Consider the following 22,616-nt stretch of genomic DNA (forward strand, 5'->3'; position numbering starts at 1 on the left):
TTTAATGAAAAGTACAGTTATTTGTAGAATACTTTGTCCATGGAAGTTATTTGAATTATTCGCTTAAACGGTGCTGCAAAGTAATATTTAGTCATGTTCTTAATCAAAAGAAAAAACAGATAACTCAGAGGATACCACAAAGTGCATGAATATTTGAACTGCTCATAGTCATTACCAAAATAAGAGGAAAACAAATAATTCACGAGGTTTACAGAATAATGAGCATTACTTTTATTTAAAAATTTTTTTTTTTTTGTTTTTGTTTCTACAAGTGCATTAGGCACCTATACAAAATAAAAATAAAACACAAAAAGCTTTACAGATCACGTTCACAGGTATAAAGGAGGGCTTGGGACATCTGTCTCAGGTCTTCCGGTAGTCAGGTAGCACTAATGCGTCACTCTCTGTACATGGAAGGAGGGGTGTGAAGGAGCCAAACTCAGCAGCACCCTGCTGCTTAGAATGTGGAATGTTTGGGTGACCCGCTCCCTCTGATATGGACTCAGGAGGTGCTGGGACCACCGTCCACTCCTTCAAAATGTTTAATCCTAGAAATTTTACTTTTGTTTATTTAGAATCGTTACATTGTGTCATTTATGGGGAGGGGTTCCATCTCCAGGATGTGAACCGTGAGTTTCGTCGGGAGGGGGCTGTTTACCAAGCCGGTGCAGTGTTGGCAAGACGTCTCATACGCCTATAGGGAGGAAAAGAGAAGAGGGGCAAGGTAAATGATAAGGAGCTTGTAGGTGTATGCTTAACTCTAAGGCAGGGGTTCACTTTCATGGGAGATATTTAATCCGGTTACAGAGATCAGAAAGAAATGTGCTGCACTTGACAACATCCCTAGTACACTTCCAAGCTTCTTCATTACTAGCAGGGAAAATAATAATAAAAACAAAAACCTACCTAACCCAAGATTCGAATCACTTATGGATTCATAGTTTATAAAGTGTAAGTGCTTAAGTAATAATTAATTAGGGCAAATATAGCCTAGACATTATTTATTAGTGGCATACATAGCACGAGACTGTTGGTTGTGAGAAGCAGCCATATACCACTAATCAGCAAAATAAGGCCATGTGATGTGGGGCTAAGTAACACCAATTAAATAAGGTTATTCTGCACATACTAAAACTGTATTTCCTTCAGATGCTCTGATGACATTTAAGTTAATATGTTCCCATGTAGCAGCATTGGCTGCATGAAGGGTCCTTCAGAGTTGCATTACATAGCATATTAGCTATTTAGAATACAATATTTTTAATACTTAAAGGGGCAGTTCACCTTAAGTTAACTTTTAGTATGTTATAGTATGGCCTGTTCTTAGCAACTTTTCATTTAGTCTTCATTATTTATTTTAGTTTTTTTTTTTAATTATGCCTACTTCTTTCAACCCTTTGCAGCTTTCAAATGGGGGTCACTGACAATGGCAGCCAAAACTATTGCTCTGTGTGACTACAATTTTATGGTTACTTTTTGTAACTTTCTTTTCTATTCAGCCCCTCTCCTATTCATATACCAGTCTAGCATCCATCCACTGTCTGGTTGCTAAGGTAACTTGGACCCTAGCAACCAAATAAATGCTGAAATTCCAAACAGCAGAGCTCCTGAACTGAAAACGAAATAACTAAAAAAACTACTATAAAAAATGAAGAATAATTGCAAATCGTGTCAGAATATTACTCTCTACATCATACTAAAAGTTAACTCAAAGGTGAACATCCCCTTTAAGAAGTACTAAACACTGGTCCTAAAGATCATTTATGGTCTCCTACATACCTAGAGGCTAAATACCTTCCACATAAATTACAAGGATTATAGTTGAGAAATATTTTATAGGCAGATGGTGGACAAACAAAGTTATTCAATAAATCTACACTTAAGATATTTACTTTTTTGGTGTTACGGTTACAATTTGGAAGTGAGCAGCCCCTCCAGTGATTAAAGGGTGTCGTGCATTTCTACAATGCCATCTATTTATAATGGTAAAGAAACTTGTGACACCCTTTAACACACATTTCGTATATAAGTTTTGTATATAAAAGTGGAACAAATTATAGTACCCTTCTTTGCAAAAAGCACCAATTAAGGATTTATGGCCTGTTAGTGTAAATGCGAGCTACTGCAGACTCAATGCTAACCTTAAATAGAGAGTTACACACTCCTACTTAAAATCAGCCATGATTGGTACTATATGTCACATAACCACATGAGCACAGCTCAAGATAAATATAAGGGTCTGGAAAAAAAACAAACTTAGAATAAGCTGCAACACTTTTAGTATTTGTGGTATAGTTTCACAATGTAGGTATCATCTTATAGAATTTTGGCACTACATATTGAAATGATCATTCCTATCACTGGTATCCAATGATTCAAATGCCTAAGCACAAAAAGCCTAAACTGTTAAGGAAAGCCATTGTTTAAAAACAGACTAACTTCACTATGACATTTAAAGAAACCTTGTCTGAATAAACATGACAATAATGAAAGACAATACTGGGATACTGTTGAAAATCTAGTCCATGTAAATTGCGTTATTAATATCTATTTTGCTAATGTCAGCAAAGAAAATACTAACTGGTGACAACACCTCATTAAAATCTGTATCTAAAAATAGGCTAATTATTCACAAGACAACAAAGGTCAGGAACAGACATGACAAACATTATTAATTGTTAGCGTCAAGCCCACTAAACACATAACTTCACCCTTTAAAAGAGACTGTGTACCAAAAAGTGCAGAATTCAGCCTACCCAGAGTATGTCCCGCATTACTCTGAATGGTGTTACAGGACTTGGGCAGTCCAAAAGTTATTTAAAAGCAAAGGCCATAAACAAATTACAAAATAAAGTGCGGATGACATTTAATACATAGAACTGTGTAGAACTATTCTTTGGGATTGGCTCTCTTATCAATTAATAAAGCCAACAAAATACATAGACAGAAGTTTTCATTGCCAGTTCTGGTGGGTTCAAATAACTTTTTAAATAATCACCCCAACGTGGAATATTCTTCCAACCTGTACAGTGTTCCTTACCCTCCAAGGAAACAATAATACTGCAGCTACACTGTCATATGCAGTGGAGAAGAAATGTCACAAACTTACAATAATACTGCAAATATGTATTTCATAAAGCCACCAACTCTGCATAAAATAGGGAAATATTTGGCCTGAAACATGCATCAGCATAACTATTCTCTACAGGTAAAGGTATACTTATTAAGCTTACCATATAAAGCAAAATTCTATCTAGTTTAACAAGACAACAACAATTGTTTTGGCACCAGATTTTAGATATTGCTGGACAATATAAAGAACACTAAAGCTACCTATGGAATTCAAGCTGCTAATTAACATACATGGTTCTGCTGTGGCCACTTGTTTTAAATAGGGATATACCCTACGGCTGTTGGGATCTTAAATGAAGTGTTTTGCATGTTCCACTGGCAGAAAAGAATACTGGAGAATGTCAAGTTTATCTCAATGTGAGACAAGGGAGCAGAAATTTGGAGAGCTATATAAGTACATTGGGCACTAAGGCCAATTAGGGCTAAAAGAATAAAAAGAGAGAATTTCCTAAAAAGACAAAAACTGGCAAAATTGGCAACAGATGGTGCTACTAAGCTAAAGGCGAGCACTGGGAGAAATGTCCAATCCCACCAGCTAAAGTCAGATTAAATACCAACACATCACTTGCAAAGTGCGATAACGATTAAAAGTGCAGCTCCATCGGCTGAAGCAACGACAGCACAGACACAGATAAAGACACATCACGTCATAGGCTGGTGCGCATAAGCTGGAAAGTTTTCCTCGCAGATGCTCCGAGGAAGTTCCACCTTGTTGTCTATATTCTACCCCGGCGGGAAGCCCGGAAGGAAAAGCGTATGAAACGGCGGTGGCACCTGGTGTTCCGGTCCTGGTCCCGGATCTTCTTCTCCATTTCGGCATCAGTGAGGGTCTCCAGGAGGGGGCACCACTGGTCAGCATCGCCTGTATTTCGAATAGCAATCTCTACTGTCGGCAGTGGGTTTTCACTGAAACAAGAAAATAATGTGAGAAGGACATGACTATTAATGGGAGTTTTAAAAGCATAGAAACCATATAGAAAGGCACAAAGTTTCATAGCCACATTGGGAAATCCTATAAGTACTAAACATTTGCCCTAGAATTATACAGTTGGCAAGCAAAACAAATTTCATTTTAAAGTCAGTTAAAAGCAGACCCTTTTTTTCATGACTATCTCATAACCAGCACTAAGCAGAAGACACAGCTGGAGTGGCTGATGAGGAGGAAAAACATTTGTTTGTGTGTGAAGTACAGGATATCAGAACATTAATTGTGACTCTGATAAAAGAGCCACGTCAGATAAAGGTTTACATACTCAGAAAATGTTAAACTGATCCAAATGAATAACAAGAGAAGCCTTCTAGCTATGCAACTTAGCGCTAGGGAACAAAGGAAACAGATACAGAAAGACAACATGCAATTTTTTTTTTTATTTGCAATAATGAAATTAAATGGACACAAGTTTTTATGCGTCTTGAAAAAAATAGGTAATGTTTGGTAAAAAGGGGGAATATGCTATAGGAATTTAAATTAAAGAAAAAATCACTAATCTTTACTCACTTATTGTACACTTGCATAGACCAGTGTCATTAAATGGTCTCCATCCCTTTTCTTGAAATAGCAGCAGTCCTGTCTTAAAGGAACAGTAACACCAAAAAATGTATATATTTTAAAGAAATTAAACTATAATGTACTGCTGCCCTGCACTGGTAAAAATTGTGTGTTTGCTTCAGAAACATTACTAGAGTTGATATAAACCCTGGTGTGTAGCCATGGGGGCAGCCATTCAAAAGAAGAAAAGGCACAGCTAACAAATAAACCCTGTAGAATACAATGGTGTCTTATCTGTTATCTGCTATGTAACCTGTGCCTTTTCTTCTTTTTTCAGCTTGAATTGCTGCCCCCGTGGCTACACAGCAGCCTATTTATATAAATTAAAGTAGTGTTCCTGAAGCAAACACACGAGTTTTACCAGTGCAGGGCAACAGTATGTTATATTTCAATTACTTTAAAATACTTTCATTTTTTGGTGTTACTGTTCCTTTAAACACAGCAGATTCTTCCGATTCTTCCACTGTAGCTGCTAAATCGGTCTAAAGGACCATTATCAGTCCACCTAGAATCGCCCCGTGTATGGGCAGGAACAATAGACCTGCCCTACCCACATCTGGCCTGAAATTGGGCAGATCTCGATCGGACAGGTTTGATTTTTCCATCGGATCATGGACCGCATTGGTTTGTTGATGTGGTCCCTGAACCAAAAGCGCATATACCCGCCGTTCTAATTTGAGTACCCCGAATTACCCCGGTATAGGGAGAAGATTTGCTTGCTTGTTTGGTGAGGATCTCACCATGTATGGCCACCTTAACTATAAAGGTAGAGGCACACAAGGATCTGTTTAAGTGCCAAAGAGTCATCTGATTTACCTAAATAACCTAAAGCAAATCTGCCTGCAAGAATGGCCCAAATCACTAATAAGTGAATAAAGCTAGTACTTAATCCCAAAAGACTTAAAGCAGCTACAAAAGGTGGCAAAAGTGTTGGTACTGAATGCATAAGAAAGCCATGCATTTTTAAAATTCCCTTTCATACCTTTTGCAAACAAACACTACTTATTATTTGAAAACTAATAAAAGAATCATAATAAAAAGCAACTTCTTCTAAAGATATTCTTGAAGACAGGACAGTTAAGGAAATGTAAATCATATTGCATATTTTATCTATGTAAAGAAAGCCTATTGTGATACTAATTCTGGATGGTAATAATTTTCCAAGTCATAAAAATCAATAGAACCTTCTGTATATGAACATTTTGTACCTTGTCCTTTTGTTCTATACAAAAAACCCTAAAATAACTGCTAGATGTGGGCATTATGATAGTTCTCAGTCACTAATGGAAGAAATATTCTGAGTAGTAATAAGGTTTGGCTTTAATTTACAGTAAGCATGCCATAATAAGTATTCTTTCTTATATCTTTATTTACTAGTATAAAACAGCAGAATTTTTAGTTCATGCTTCCACAACACTTACCTGAATGCATATGTCTTCTGATGCCAGCTGAGCTGCCCTCGAATACTGTAAGCAATAGTAGTAACAAACTCCCCACCAAGTCCAAGTTCTGAGCATAACTTTAGAGCAAATTTTTCTGGGGAATTTTCCTTTTCGGACATGTCCCACTCAAACTGGTCTACCAAAGAAATGTTTCCAACATGGATATTGAGCTGGAACAAACATAGGAAAAGCATGAAAGGATGTGGTAGTTTTACATTTACTTTATAAGAAAAGTATTATAGGACAAAGCAGTGCATTACTTCTCAGTGGCACAGAGTATTAGCATGTATGCTTTAAAATTCTACTTTTGGATTCATAATTGTTGCAAGATTGTGACACCCATGTACAAACAATTTATTTAATCTGTGTTTACAGAGAAGCTCTAAAAAACATGATAAAAGGCAAGTACATCTGCTCATAAACAAGCCTGGTAAGGCACACTCTGTGGAATGTACAATGCAGCATAAAACTAGTGAAGTGCCAATGCTGTAAATTCTTAAATTCAGTCAGCGTGGCTAGATCAAAGGGGCCGGTACCAAAAAGGGTTATATAGGCAATATACCTTATTTATAAGAAGTTTATTTTCTGAGAAGCACAGCAAAACATAATGACATGTGGCCTAATACACTTGCATATTTGTGTATTAGGCTATTAAAAAGTACTAATGAAAAAGAGAAAAAGGTCTGCAAAGCAGTAGCTTTTAAATAGTCTCTCAGAAATAAATGTATCTCTAGGAGCAAAGGCATTCATTTACCCTTCGTAAGTGCCTGGTACAAGAGTTACACAACAACTCCAAAATGATGTCCAGAAGCACCCCCTTATTTTTAAAATAGTTACACAAACTGCATACATAGCAATTAGTGCTGATGTGCAAAACATTAAAGGAGGGCAACAATTCTCTTCTCACTTGCACCTCAGTGTCAGTGGTAGTGCTTCTTACATTTTGACAGAACATGGAGGCTTATAGTACACAAATTCTAAGCAGGTGTAGTGAGTGAGTTAAGTTTCTACTTGGTGCAACACTTAGACACATACCTTGATGATGACCCTCTGGTCAGATTGATCTTCCAGGATGCTGTCAGTTGGATATGATTCTATTTGCTGGCGGATAGCCGAAGCAATGGCAGGAACAAAAGCCAGAGGATTTAAGTCAAGGTCATCACAGAGAATTTCAGCAAACATTTCTGGAGTCATCAACTTCTCTGCAGGCAAATAGAAATACGTTTTAACAGAAATACATCCAAATCAATACCCTGGGCCTGTTATGGTAAACACAACTTTGTTTTAGATAAACTATTTCCAATAAAGCTTGTGATAATGGCAATACTGTTATAAAATCACAAATAAACGCTTAAAGGGAAACGAAAGGCAAAATCACTTGGGGGTGCCAAAATGTTAGGCACCCCCAAGTGACTTTAACCGCTTACCTCGTACCCCGGGCTGGTGCCCCTGTTAGGAGAAAACAGCACCAGCCCGGGGCACCTGGAGCGGATCGCTTCCTTCTTCCGGCTTTCGTTGCTGGAATGCCAGCGGTGGGCGCATACGCAGTAGAGTGAAAAGCCGACTTTAATGTTTAAGTTCGGCTTTTCACTCTACTGCGCATGCAGCGAATCAGGAAGAAGGAAGCGCTGGCAGCTACCACGGGCTGGTGCTGTTCCCTCCTCACAGGGGCACTAGCCCGGGGTAAAAGGTAGGTGGTCAAAGTCACTTGGGGGTGCCTAACATTTTGGCACCCCCAAGTGACTGACTTTCTTTTTCCTTTAAATTATTTAATAAATACATAATTTTCTTCATTATCTCAATAGCAGTCAGGAAAATCTTATTCTGGACACCAAGTAATAGACACTTCTGAAATAAAACAGCATACTTGCACATTGTACTGTCCACTATAAATATCTAGGATGTCTGAAACTGGAACTGCTGACATAGTAACCATGGGCATTCCCTGTTACATCTATGCTTGCCATGGTACATGCAGAAAGACAATGTTTGTATATCCCTGAGTATTGCATCCTATAAAAATGAGGTTTTAATAACATATTGGATTTGGATAAATCATTTGTTTAGAATCCAGTTTTAGGAGGAACCAAAAATTATGGATTTGTTACATCCCTGCTATCTCTCATCTTAAACCTTTCTAACTTGCTGCGCCTTATCTTTTTAACTCTATCCCTGAATTCCTCTGTAGGGAACAATCACTAACTATCTTATGTTATCTTATATTTTGTCTAGCCCTGTGCTTAAGGGCAAATGTCCATACCTTGTGCACTCTTGCCTTCCAAATTGTGCCTGTATGTTAACCGACCACTTAGACCAGTGGTTATCAACCTTCCTAATGCCGCAACCCTTTAATACATTTCCTCATGTTGTGGTGACCCCCACAAAAAGACCTTTGTGGCCACGCCCCCAATTGCCACACCCCATTTTTAAAATAGTTAAAATAGTACCCACGATGGCCCAATAGACAGCACCCCCATACAGTGCCCCCCATACACAGTGCCTCATTTGCCCCCATAAACAGTACCCCCCCATAGATAGTGCCCCCAATTGACCCCTTAGACCATGCCCTCAATTGCCCCATAGAAAGTGCCCCCCATACAGTGCCCCCCCATACACAGTGCCCCCCATACACAGTGCCCCCCCATACACAGAGCCCCCCAATTGCCCCCATAGAGAGTACCTCCAATAGAAAATTCCCCGCTCCTTATTCGGCTCCTCGTACGGCGGCGACAGGACCTTTTATAAGGTTGCGCCCGTGCGTACGTGTGACGTCACGCATACGCACGGGCGCAACCTTATAAAAGGAACTGTCGCTGCCGTACGAGGAGCCGAATAAGAATAAGGAGCCGCATGAAGAGACAAGCGCTCCGCTGCAGCCAGCGCGTCCCGCTGGCCTGGATTGTTTAATGAATGTTCTGCATTTCCGTAATGCGGGACATTCATTGAACAATCCGGGACAGCGGGACGCGCTGTAAAAACCGGGACTGTCGCGACCCCTGTGAAAGGGTCATTCGACCCCCAAAGGGGTCGCGACCCCCAGGTTGAGAACCGCTGACTTAGACTGTAAGCTCTATAGGGCAGGGCCTGCTTCCTACTGTGTCTCATACCACAAGGCATCTCTGTATTTATACTTATTTATTGTATTTATTATGACGCTTGTCCTCCGTGTGTAATTCTGTATACTGTAAGATTGTACAGCCCTGTGTATCCTTGTAGCACTTTATAAGTAAAGCTATACATACATACATACATGTTCCATGCACATTTATATAATCCTTCAAAAAGGATTTTTTTTAAAGAGCTTTATGCCATACCATTCATGTTCCACGTAAAGGCATCTCGAAGCTTCTGCCCATCAATTTCCATGTCTAATCGAATGGGAACCAGGACTTCTGACTGAGCAGCATTTTCATGAATGACTGCTGGATCATGGTCATCAAAGCTAAATATAAAAAGCTCATCATAACTAAAGGCCAAAGTATTAACTCATGTACACATCTATCCTGAAAGCAGTTCATCCAGTTCACAGTTTCAATCAAAAAGCTTAAGGGCCGTGACACACAGGGAGATTAATCGCACTGCGACAAATCTCCCCGAAAGGCCATTCCACTGGCTAGAATGTAAATCGCCAATGGGATGGCATACGCGGCGGCCCGATTTCCTCTCAAGGCAACTTCGGCAAATTGCGCCGCCGCGTCTGCCATCCCACTGCCGATTTACATTCTAGCCGGTGGGATGGCATTTCGGGGAGATTGGTCGCCCGTGACCAGGGAGATTTGTTGCGGAACGTCTAATCTCCCCGTGTGTCAGAGCCCTAAAGGAACAGTTCCTTGCCCTTTAAAATGCATAAACAAATGAAATTTTAACCTTTGTGACACAGACCACTATTAAAGGCTGTGTAAAAAATTAAGGTTGAATATATATATATATATATATATATATTGAAGAAAAGACCAGCAACACCGGATCTATTGTAAACAATCAATTATATATTGAAAAATACATGAACAGCCAACGTTACGTTTCGGTCCCCGTCGGGACCTTTCTCAAGGCAACCATGCTTTCCAACCATATGACCCATTTATACCCATAGTGACCAAACAAACAGGAAATGACATCAACCATAAAGTGACTATTGCAGTAAAGTGAGCAGTCAATGCTGCAAAGTGATCTGTGCAATAAATAGTAATTGTTGAAATATTAAGAATAAATACAGAACATGATGTTTAAAATATCATAAAACATTAATAAAGTGATATAGTGAAACAACCTGTCTCCTATTTAGTGTGATATATTACTTTACATCGCATAATGTGCAAATTATCTATGTGCATCATAAATTTTTCAAGGTGACCCCCCAATAATACATTATTGGTGTACCCTACTATATATCTCACAGTGTTATCAATACATAATTAAAACCATCATATCCATAAAATCAAATGTACATGAATACGCTACGCTAACTGATCCAGGAAAATTATTTTCCTGATAAATGGGGGCCCCCATTTATATTTAGAATCTCTCTAAAGCAATAATATTACCTAGTCACAAATTATATTATCTTATAGCAAGATGGAACAACCAAAAAAATCACAAAGTTAATGACCATATATACATATATGAGAATATATCAACTTGATCATAATAAACCAAATTTATACAGAAGTATTCACAAAAAACAGTTCAAGGACAGAGAGCTATTCAGACCCCTAGGAGCCACACAGTCCAATTCATACGTCCAAAACGCTTCCCTTTGTAACAAGATGCGGTCAATGTCCCCACCTCTTTGTGAGCCTGAAATACAGTCAATTGGCATACACTTGAATGATGATACTGGATGCCTAGCATGTAACCAATGTTGTGCCACTGGTTGTTTAGATATGTCCTGTTTGCCCTCCTTCTTCACAGGTTTAGGGTCCAAAGCGGCCCTAATAGTGGCCCGGTGCATATTTATCCTTTCTTTCAACTGCCTGCAGGTTTTCCCGCAGTATATTAGCCCACATGGGCATTTAATAATATACACCACATTGCGTGAAACGCACGTAAGCCTGTGTCTAATGGTGTAGGACTTACCAGTGTGTGGATGGTAGAAAGTGTCCCCCGTTATTAAAGTGTTACACATAACGCAATTACCGCACTTAAATACTCCCGTTCTGTTTATATGAGCCTGCGTAAAATACTTGCTTACCGGGTCCGCAGGGGACAAAAGTTCCTTTAGATTCTTATTCCTTTTGTATCCAAACCGGATCCGTTTGCGGTTAATTGCTGTCAGTTCTGCATCAGTTTTAACTATAGGCCAATGCTGTAATATAGATTTTTTAATCAGCGGGGTATGCACATCATAGGTGGTCATATAACATAAAACATCATCATCTGTATCATTATCGCAATCCAATTTATGTCTCAAGGTTGTCTCTCGATCTAATGTTTCAGCCCATGTCTTAGTGTTACCAATCAGTGTAGCAGGGTACCCCCTTTCTAGGAATCTTGTTGCCATGTCATCCAATGCCTTGCGCCTTTCCTCTTGCTTACTTGTTACCCTAACAACCCTCAACATCTGCGATTTGGGCAGTGAATCCAGAAGATGGCGTGGATGGCTGCTAGTGTAGTGCAATAGCGAATTCCTGTCCGTGGGTTTCTGAAATAACCTAGTGTGGAGCTGGTTGTCTATTAAATCTTTGCACACAGTTACGTCCAAAAAATCAATGCTGTGTTTATCCCTGTGTACCGTAAACCTTATACTTGAGGGTACAGTATTTAAATCTTGGACAAATGACAAAAGTTCCTCATCCGGTCCATACCAAAGAAAAAACAGATCGTCTATGTAGCGCCTAAAGTAACCACCATGTTTACGGAAAAGTGGGTGACTATAAATGTTTCGAGTCTCATACCAATGCATAAAAATGTTGGCATAAGTGGGCGCTACATTAGACCCCATTGCGGTCCCGGCCAGTTGAAGAAAATAATTCTCCTCAAATTTGAAGTAATTATTGTACAAAATAAACTCCAGGAGGGACAAAATGAATTCCACTGGTGGTCCAGTATACCTGGGGTTGTTACTTAAAAAGTCTCTAACTGCATGAATACCTGCATCATGTGGAATGCATGTATATAAGCTATGCACATCCATAGTGACAAAAAGGAAATCTTTGTCCCTAGTCTCAATACTGTCAATCACACGTAAAAAGTCTGTGGTGTCCTGTATGTAGGATCCCAGTTCCCGTAAGGGAACTGGGATCCTACATACAGGACACCACAGACTTTTTACGTGTGATTGACAGTATTGAGACTAGGGACAAAGATTTCCTTTTTGTCACTATGGATGTGCATAGCTTATATACATGCATTCCACATGATGCAGGTATTCATGCAGTTAGAGACTTTTTAAGTAACAACCCCAGGTATACTGGACCACCAGTGGAATTCATTTTGTCCCTCCTGGAGTTTATTTTGTACAATAATTACTTCAAATTTGAGGAGAATTATTTTCTTCAACTGGCCGGGACCGCAATGGGGTCTAATGTAGCGCCCACTTATGCCAACATTTTTATGCATTGGTATGAGACTCGAAACATTTATAGTCACCCACTTTTCCGTAAACACGGTGGTTACTTTAGGCGCTACATAGACGATCTGTTTTTTCTTTGGTATGGACCGGATGAGGAACTTTTGTCATTTGTCCAAGATTTAAATACTGTACCCTCAAGTATAAGGTTTACGGTACACAGGGATAAACACAGCATTGATTTTTTGGACGTAACTGTGTACAAAGATTTAATAGACAACCAGCTCCACACTAGGTTATTTCAGAAACCCACGGACAGGAATTCGCTATTGCACTACACTAGCAGCCATCCACGCCATCTTCTGGATTCACTGCCCAAATCGCAGATGTTGAGGGTTGTTAGGGTAACAAGTAAGCAAGAGGAAAGGCGCAAGGCATTGGATGACATGGCAACAAGATTCCTAGAAAGGGGGTACCCTGCTACACTGATTGGTAACACTAAGACATGGGCTGAAACATTAGATCGAGAGACAACCTTGAGACATAAATTGGATTGCGATAATGATACAGATGATGATGTTTTATGTTATATGACCACCTATGATGTGCATACCCCGCTGATTAAAAAATCTATATTACAGCATTGGCCTATAGTTAAAACTGATGCAGAACTGACAGCAATTAACCGCAAACGGATCCGGTTTGGATACAAAAGGAATAAGAATCTAAAGGAACTTTTGTCCCCTGCGGACCCGGTAAGCAAGTATTTTACGCAGGCTCATATAAACAGAACGGGAGTATTTAAGTGCGGTAATTGCGTTATGTGTAACACTTTAATAACGGGGGACACTTTCTACCATCCACACACTGGTAAGTCCTACACCATTAGACACAGGCTTACGTGCGTTTCACGCAATGTGGTGTATATTATTAAATGCCCATGTGGGCTAATATACTGCGGGAAAACCTGCAGGCAGTTGAAAGAAAGGATAAATATGCACCGGGCCACTATTAGGGCCGCTTTGGACCCTAAACCTGTGAAGAAGGAGGGCAAACAGGACATATCTAAACAACCAGTGGCACAACATTGGTTACATGCTAGGCATCCAGTATCATCATTCAAGTGTATGCCAATTGACTGTATTTCAGGCTCACAAAGAGGTGGGGACATTGACCGCATCTTGTTACAAAGGGAAGCGTTTTGGACGTATGAATTGGACTGTGTGGCTCCTAGGGGTCTGAATAGCTCTCTGTCCTTGAACTGTTTTTTGTGAATACTTCTGTATAAATTTGGTTTATTATGATCAAGTTGATATATTCTCATATATGTATATATGGTCATTAACTTTGTGATTTTTTTGGTTGTTCCATCTTGCTATAAGATAATATAATTTGTGACTAGGTAATATTATTGCTTTAGAGAGATTCTAAATATAAATGGGGGCCCCCATTTATCAGGAAAATAATTTTCCTGGATCAGTTAGCGTAGCGTATTCATGTACATTTGATTTTATGGATATGATGGTTTTAATTATGTATTGATAACACTGTGAGATATATAGTAGGGTACACCAATAATGTATTATTGGGGGGTCACCTTGAAAAATTTATGATGCACATAGATAATTTGCACATTATGCAATGTAAAGTAATATATCACACTAAATAGGAGACAGGTTGTTTCACTATATCACTTTATTAATGTTTTATGATATTTTAAACATCATGTTCTGTATTTATTCTTAATATTTCAACAATTACTATTTATTGCACAGATCACTTTGCAGCATTGACTGCTCACTTTACTGCAATAGTCACTTTATGGTTGATGTCATTTCCTGTTTGTTTGGTCACTATGGGTATAAATGGGTCATATGGTTGGAAAGCATGGTTGCCTTGAGAAAGGTCCCGACGGGGACCGAAACGTAACGTTGGCTGTTCATGTATTTTTCAATATATAATTGATTGTTTACAATAGATCCGGTGTTGCTGGTCTTTTCTTCAATATTTAAATTCTTTTACCGTGCACCTGGGATGAGGATTGAAGCGGTGTGCCACCCTTGGTTCGATATATATATATATATATATATATATATATATATATATATATATATATGAATTATCTATTATAGCACTATCACACTAAACACAGTCTAATTGATGGCCCATAGATTTTTTTTTTACCAGTTAAAAAATGGCATAATATTTGGACTGTCTCTTAAGGTGGCCATACACGCACCAATATTATCGTACGAAACCTCGTTTCGTACGATAATCGGTGCGTGTATGGTATGTCGGCGAGTTGACCGATATCGCAGGAACCTGCTGATATCGGTCGACTCGCCGATCGGACCAGTTGGAAAATTTTGATCGGGCGCCATAGAAGGCGCCTGACCAAAATTCTCCCTTCAGATCTGAATCGGCAGAAGGAGGTAGAAATCCTATTGTTTCTACCTCCTTACCTGTCGATTCAGCCCTGAATGGTGTGTGGCGGATCTTACGATGTTTCGTGCAACCGATGGTCGTACGAAACATCGTCAGATCGCCATGTGTATGGCCACCTTTAGGTCTACAGCACATGTTGCATTTTCTTCACTGGTGGAGAAAACAAAGATTTGCAAACAAAATGAAAAGTGTGCCATAAGCCTTAGAAATTACATTGCTATTGGACATGCAGAAAACTAAAACACTATACTCATGTTTACTAAACCACATCTGGATGACTGCCCAGACTTCAGAAGGAAACTTTTATAGATAAATGAGTTAACATGGATGACCTAAGCATTTTAAACAATGAACTTGCAGACACAACTGCACCTGTGTAACATTAAAACAAATAGTATACATAAATCCTCACTGAAAAACTACGACAAGATGCTAAAGTAAAGATCCTAAGTACAGTTAAAAAAGGACTTTTGAGTCAAGCCATCATAGGGGATTTGTTAATCAATATATTAAGTGAAAAACTAGTCTGTGAATCCTTATGTAAAGGGCAACTTAACCCTAAAAAAACATGTCAAATGGTACAGGACTAATATGCATCATCTAAAGGTCAGCTGTCAGACACATCCCCCTGTGCAACCCATGTATACCTCCCAGAGTTAACCACCATGAACCTGTTCTTCTGAATTTGTGTATAGCAGATACCCTGCCAAGCACATGCACAAAAAACTGCTTTGTTTATACTTCACAAATAAAATCATTCCATTATAACTAGATTAAGTGAATACACACGGATCCTAATCATTACTTCACTCCTAAGCGGTATGTGTACACATTTCACTCGCTGGAACTAAAAAACAGCACGACTGCCAACTATATCTTGAGCATCTGCACTGAAGTTGCTGGATGTGGCTGGGGAAGTACCACAGACTATAAATTCTGAACAGTAGAAGAAAATAAAAGTACATACCTAATGCGAAGTTGCTTCTTTTAAGGGATTGTAACAAAGTCCCTAAACCTAATAATTGGTTTGAGCACAATAAAAAAAACTAAAAATACATTGGCCTAATTGTTGGAGGAAGGGAATGGTATAAAAACTCTCTTTGTATAGACCAACATAAAGGTATAAAGGGTAATAATTTACTTAAGTGAGTGCATTAGAATGCCATAATATTCTTAACATTTACGGATAGCTGTTTACAAAACATATTATTAATGATATTCCGTGTCACCAACAGTGAGGAAACTTTGTGGTTAATGGCTGCCAAGTTCTTTCTTACAAGACCTTTTTTTGAATTAATTTATATGACCATTTATCAGAATATAAAATGCTTACCACAGTGGAAATGTCCTTTTCTTGTCTCGGCCCATACGATTCCTGTTTATAGTAGTAGAGCAAGGCACTGCATCCAGGTGGTGGGAGCTGTTGGGTAGAGTTGGAACCCACTGGCTATTTCGCTTTGCCTTTTGCTCCCTGAAAAATACTCAGAATATTAGGTGTATCTACTGACTGTATTACATAAAAATCATATTTCACATGCTGCATTCAGGCAATTTTTTTTTTTAGCACATTATATTCTATTCACAGGCTCTAATCAACATTTACTGAACTGCTGATTAATTTGGCGGTGCTGCAGTAATGAAGGCTCTGAAATCTGACCAATATGCAGCAACCAAGTCTTGGACATAAAACATATGTAAACTTAAGCTAAAATTTTAAGAGAACGAAAACCTGGAAAGAACCCCAGCCCCACATGATGTCATGTCACCTACATCCCCCTCCCGAATGATGTCATCGAGGACTTACCAAACAGCAGGTATACATTTTTCTAGCTGAAAATGTAGAGTAGCACAGTTGAATTGGGAAACACCATCTTGCACTGCTTTAGGTCCTCTTTACTATGACTGCCAACACAAAGCATATGCAACTGAAACAAGGTCAGTATCTGCTTTAACTGTGCATGCTCCTGTGGGACACTGCAATGAATAGGCCCAAAGTAGCACAGGATGGTGTCTGCCAACCCCAATTGTGCAACTTTGCATTTTTCAGTCAGGAGAGGTTACACTTGCAGTGGTGCAGTTGGGAGGTGGGAATGAGGCCTGTGGAGGGGCAGGGGATATTCTTAGGCTTTTGTTGTTCTTCAATTTTACCACATCCTTTAAAACCTTCACATACAGTCACATGAAAAAGTTTGGAAAGCCCTCTTAATTCTTTGGAGTTTTGTTTATCATTGGCTGAGCTTTCAAAGTAGCAACTTCCTTTCATAAATAACATGCCTTATGGAAACAGTAGTATTTCAGCAGTGACACAATTTATTGGATTAACAGAAAATATGCAATATGCATCATAAAAAAATTAGATAGGTGCATAAATGTGGGCCCCCCAACAGAGATATTACATCAATACCAAAGGAGAAGGAAAGGCTAGTAAAGAGTTAACCTCAAGCTGCAGGCATACCTTCAGTTAGCTCAATAGTGCTCTTAAAGGAGAAGGAAAGTCTAAGTCACTTGGGGGTGCCAAAATGTTAGGCACCCCCAAGTGACTTAAATCGCCTACCTTTTACCCCGGCTGGTGCCCCCGTTAGGAGAGAACAACACCAGCCCGGGGTAGCAGCGATCGCTTCCTTCTTCCTGATCGTGTGCGCGTGCATGCGCAGTAGATTGAAAAGCCAAATTTTAAACAGAGAAGTCGGCGTTTCACTCTACTGCGCATGCGTTTGTCCGGGACATTTGCCAGCAGCGCAAATAGGGAAGAAGGAAGCGCTCGCTACAGGTACCCCGGGCTGGAGCTGTTCTCTCCTAACAGGGGCACCAACCCGGGGTACAAGGTAAGCGATTTAAGTCACTTAAGTCTCCCCATATTTCGCCTGTTCAGATGATCAGAAGCCAAACAGGAAAAAAAAAAAAAAAAAGGCTGGGCTGTGTAAAGAAGATTCCCATAATGCCTCGCTCCTGCACCGAGACCAGCTACTCAGTAAGCGCATGCGCATTTAACATATGCTGTGAGCGCGCTTTGAATTACACAAGCAGGGTAGAGTAGGTCGTGCTCGCGTCTAGGGGGAGGAAGAAGATTCGCAGATGCGAATTTCCTTAAACGACGCCATGTTGGACTAATTTAAATATCCAACATGGCGGGCACAATAGGCAAAATATAGCGTTTATGAAAGTCGGAGAGTGCAGGCAATATACAGGACATCGAGGTAAAAAAAAAAAGGTAGCGATCAGCTACAGGGACATGAGGCCTTTCTAGTTATGGGGTCGCAATTCTAACCCTTTTTCTTCTCCTTTAATTGAGCCTTCTTTTGCAAATGTAATAGCCTCTAGACGCCTCATATAGCCTTTGATGAGTGTCTGGATTCTGGATAGTGGTATTTTTTTTACCTTTGTCCATACAAAATCTCTCCTCAGTTAAAGGAACAGTAACACTAAAAAATAAAAATGTTTTAAAATAATTAAAATATAATGTACTGTTGCCCTGCACTTGTAAAAGTTGCGTGTTTGCTTCAGAAAGACCACTATAGTTAATAGAAATAGCTGCTGTGTAGCCATGGGGGCAGCCATTTAAATTGAAAGAAAAGGCTCAGGTTACATAAGAAGATACCAGATAAACTGTGTAGAATACAATGGGAATCTATGCTACTTATATGTTATCTGCTATGTAACCTGTGCCTTTTCTCCTTTTTTCAATTTAAATGGCTGCCCCCATAGCTACACAGCAGGGTATTTAAATAACTGCAGTAGTATTTATGAAGAAAATACACAACTTTTACCAGTGCAGAGCAATAGTATATAATATATGAATTATTTTTACACACTTTAATTTTTTTGTGTTACTGTTCCTTTAAATTTAATGGCTGCCGAGCATGGACAGCCTGCTTCAAATCATCCCATAGATTTTCAATGATATTCAAGTCGGGGGACTGTGACGGCCATTCCATAATATGGAATAAATGCCTTTGTAGATTTCCAACTGTGTTTAGGGTCATTGTCTTGTTGGAATATCAACTTTGTGAATGATGTTTGAACATTATCCTGAAGAATTTGTTGTTATTGGGATGAATTCATCTGACCCTTGACTGTAACAAGGGCCCCAGTCGCTGAACTAGCCACACAGCCCCACAGCATGATGGAACCTCCACCAAATTTGACAGTGTTCTTTTTGTTATGACCAAATAATTTTTGTCTCATCAGTCCAAAGCATTTTGTTCCAAAATGACTGTGACTTGTCTAAATGAGCTTTTGCATACAACAAGTGACTGTTTTTGGCATGAGTGCAGAAAGGGCTTCTTTCTCATCACCCTGCCATACAGATGTATGAATTGTATAACGATGTACAGATTCACCATCTACAGCAAGATGTTCTTGCAGGTCTTTGGAGGTGATCTTTGGGTTGTCTGTTACCATTCTCCCAAGCCTCTGCATATGCCACTCCTGTATTCTTCTTGGCCTGCCAGATCTGGGTTTTACAGCAACTGTGCCTGTGGCCTTCCATTTCCTGATTACATTCCTTTCAGTTGAAACTGACAGTTTAAACCTCTGAGATGGCTTTCTGTAGCCTTTCCCTAAACCACACTGTCACTCTTCAGAGGAGACTCTAACAGAAGCACAACTTGCAATTGGCCACCTTAAATACCTTTTCTCATGATTGGACACACCTGCCTATGAAGTTCAAGGCTTAACGAGCTAACCGATTTGGTGTTGCCAGTAATAAGTATTGAGCAGTTACATGCATTCAAATTAGCAAAATTACAAGGGTACCCAAATTTTTGCACAGCCAGTGCATGATTTAATTTCATACAACTAAATACTGCTTCACTAAAAATCTTTGTTCAGATTACACCCCAGTACTCAGATGTTCCTAGGAAATGAAAGACATACCACTGTTATCTTTTTTGTTAAAAGTGGAGTAAACTATTATGCAGGCTGAGAGGGGTTCCCAAATGTTTCATATGACTAAAAACCTCAAATGTGTGCCTCACTCACCTGAGGTAGGTTGGTGGTTCTGTGCTAATAGAGACTGCTTTATATTTCTCATCATTCCCATCAAGGATCTCTTCAACTTCTGAAGCTTTTAAGAGAGTAACACTGGTAGCTAAAGTGGTATATCCATGATCTAAGGAGGAAGAAAACAGCAATATGTAAAAGGTTTAAAAACTTTATACTTAAAGTAGTTCGGTTACATTAAAACAAGAAATTATGAATGTGGCAAACTAAGGGAGGTCATCTTAAAATTATAGTAGAAACAATGTTAATTGCCAAAAGCTGGTTGAAAATAGCTTAGATTAGGTATTCTTAGACAATCTGAAATGGTTTACATTTTTGTGAATTTTGAATTCTGTAAAGCTGTCCTAGCATGGCCAGCTTTGGTTGGCAGATCTGGACCCTTCAGCCCAACTGTCTGAGCATGCATGACAGGTTGGGGTGGGTTTCAACAGACCATTGTGCAACAGAACAGGATGTGTCCAGCTGGCACATCCCACCAGATGAAACCAGCCTGGACCTATCCGAGTTATGTTCTCAATACTAGATGTACAAGGTCTGAGGTATAGGTTAAAAGTTGTAAATTGAAAGCACGTCGCAACTAAAAGAATCTGTAGAAGGGCAAATGAGGTAGTTGATATTTTTGTTGTAAAATATATGTTGAATAGATGGTATTTATAATGTGGCCACCTAGGTATTTGAGCCTGTGATGATTCCAGGAAAAAATCCTGGAGATATCAAATATATGTTTCCCCACAATGGTAGCCGGGGAATAATAGTGGTGGGGGATGGCCCAGTAATTTAAGGTAGAGAGGGTATTTGCAGTTGCGGGGCATCCTTGGAGTCGGTAGTGAAAGCTATGCAGGTGCTTGTAGATTGTAAGCTCTTTTGGGCAGGGCCCTCTTCACCTCTTGTATCGGTTACTGATTGCTTTATATGTTACTCTTTATGTCCAATGTATGTAACCCACTTATTGTACAGCGCTGAGGAATATGTTGGCACTTTATAAATAAATGTTAATGTAATGTAATGTGTTCCACAGAGGCCAGAAATATCCCACGGAAGCAAGTATTTGGGTTATAAGGTTCTAGAACAAAGCACCATTGGAGATAGTAGACTTGCAAATCCAGATAGTACAGGTAAAAATTCGGAAATCCCAGGGCTGCCATAGACAACTGGTGCATTCAACTTAATCCAAGCTGTTCTTTCACCAGACAAACCAGGTAAAAAAAACTACTAATATTTACATTTCTTTCCATGAGAAGACGCTACTATTTTCTTCCTCTCTTCTACTGTTGCCAACCGTCTCCAAAGGGAAGGGTACCGTTTATATAATGATCCCCTGAACATGCGCAAGTAATTTCCCACCTGTAAATAAAAGACAAAGTATTTAAGAGTCAAAACAATAATACGTTTTCAGGCTGCAAAATTTGGTCACAGACCCAAATATAATGTGTACACCTTGAAGTGACAGCATACAATGAGGCGCTACACAACACAGCAGGCCTCCAGAAAGGAGGATTTAGGGGAAAGGTAGGAGTTGCAGCCTATTTCTATTACAGATGTTTTGTTTACCTCATGCTTTCTGTTGCTGCACTTCTAACCAGTCAGCTGCACTTTCAAATTCATCCCCCATTGGCCACCTCTCCCTTCACCAGTGCGTTCAACTTGTAGGTCTAGCTGCTTTAAAACTACTAGCACTTCCTTCATTCTGGGAGTGATGAGAGCTGTAGTGAAACAAGGGCCCGCCGGTTGGATATACCACTCTTTTTTATCTAACTAATAACCCGCCCCCCTTTTGTTATTGTTTTGGTTTTTTTCTTTTACACGCATGAAGATTTACAGAAACCTTGGTCTCGCCCACAACAGTGCCTGTAACAAAGAAGGAATCCTTTGTCCCAAACCCCTTTCTCCCCCACGTTTGTATTACGCAGCTTCAGCGGAGATGTTTAACGTTTGCCCTGGACTCGTACCTCGGATCCTATCATGTAGTATTCTCCATCCTCTTCCAATTGAAATTTCACTGGCTTTTGGCCAAACGTTTTACTTAACGCCATGATCATCCTGCCTCCGTTCCAACACCGGGCCCACCGAACAGCGCATGTGCCAACTACGTAGTACACGAAGCGCAGGCGTCAAGGGAACTGCATAAAGCGCATGCGCGGCGTTTCAGCGCACAACTTATAGCTGCCTGCGGGCGTAGTTTGGTTGTACGCTGACTAAAGTAGCGGCTTCGTAAAATAGTTTTACTTAGTATTTTTATTAGTGCGGAAATACTAAAGATCAGCCAAGGGTTGCCACTTTTTCTAGAAAAAAAAATACCGGCCTTTTAATATTTTGGAACCCGAAACCCACAGTGGACATTAACGTTTAAAGGAACAGTAACACCAAAATATGAAAGTGTTTTAAAGTAATTAAAATGTAATGTACTGTTGCCCTGCACTGGTAAAACTGGTGTATTTGCTACAGAACGCTCCTATAGTTTATATAAATAAGCTGCTGTGTAGCCCCGGGGGCAGCCATTCAAGCTGGAAAAAAGGAGAAAAGGCACAGGTTACATAGC

General features: G+C 39.6%; 1 protein-coding gene across 1 annotated transcript; it reads right to left on the bottom strand.

The window, feature by feature from the left end:
• Positions 1 to 207: 207 nt before the first annotated feature.
• On the bottom strand, positions 208 to 22,118 carry smarcb1 (SWI/SNF related, matrix associated, actin dependent regulator of chromatin, subfamily b, member 1). The gene is made up of 9 exons (NM_001006818.1): positions 22,027 to 22,118; positions 21,301 to 21,421; positions 20,057 to 20,186; positions 16,410 to 16,547; positions 9,438 to 9,565; positions 7,159 to 7,325; positions 6,103 to 6,293; positions 3,907 to 4,038; positions 208 to 694 (listed from the first exon to the last, which is right to left on the bottom strand). The coding sequence occupies exons 1-9, from the start codon at positions 22,114 to 22,116 to the stop codon at positions 655 to 657; spliced, it is 1,137 nt and encodes a 378-aa protein (NP_001006819.1). The 5' UTR covers positions 22,117 to 22,118; the 3' UTR covers positions 208 to 654.
• Between the last annotated feature and the right edge of the window lie 498 nt (positions 22,119 to 22,616).

The sequence above is a fragment of the Xenopus tropicalis genome, chromosome 1 (assembly GCF_000004195.4).
Source record: "Xenopus tropicalis strain Nigerian chromosome 1, UCB_Xtro_10.0, whole genome shotgun sequence".
NCBI classification, from domain to species: Eukaryota; Metazoa; Chordata; class Amphibia; order Anura; family Pipidae; genus Xenopus; species Xenopus tropicalis.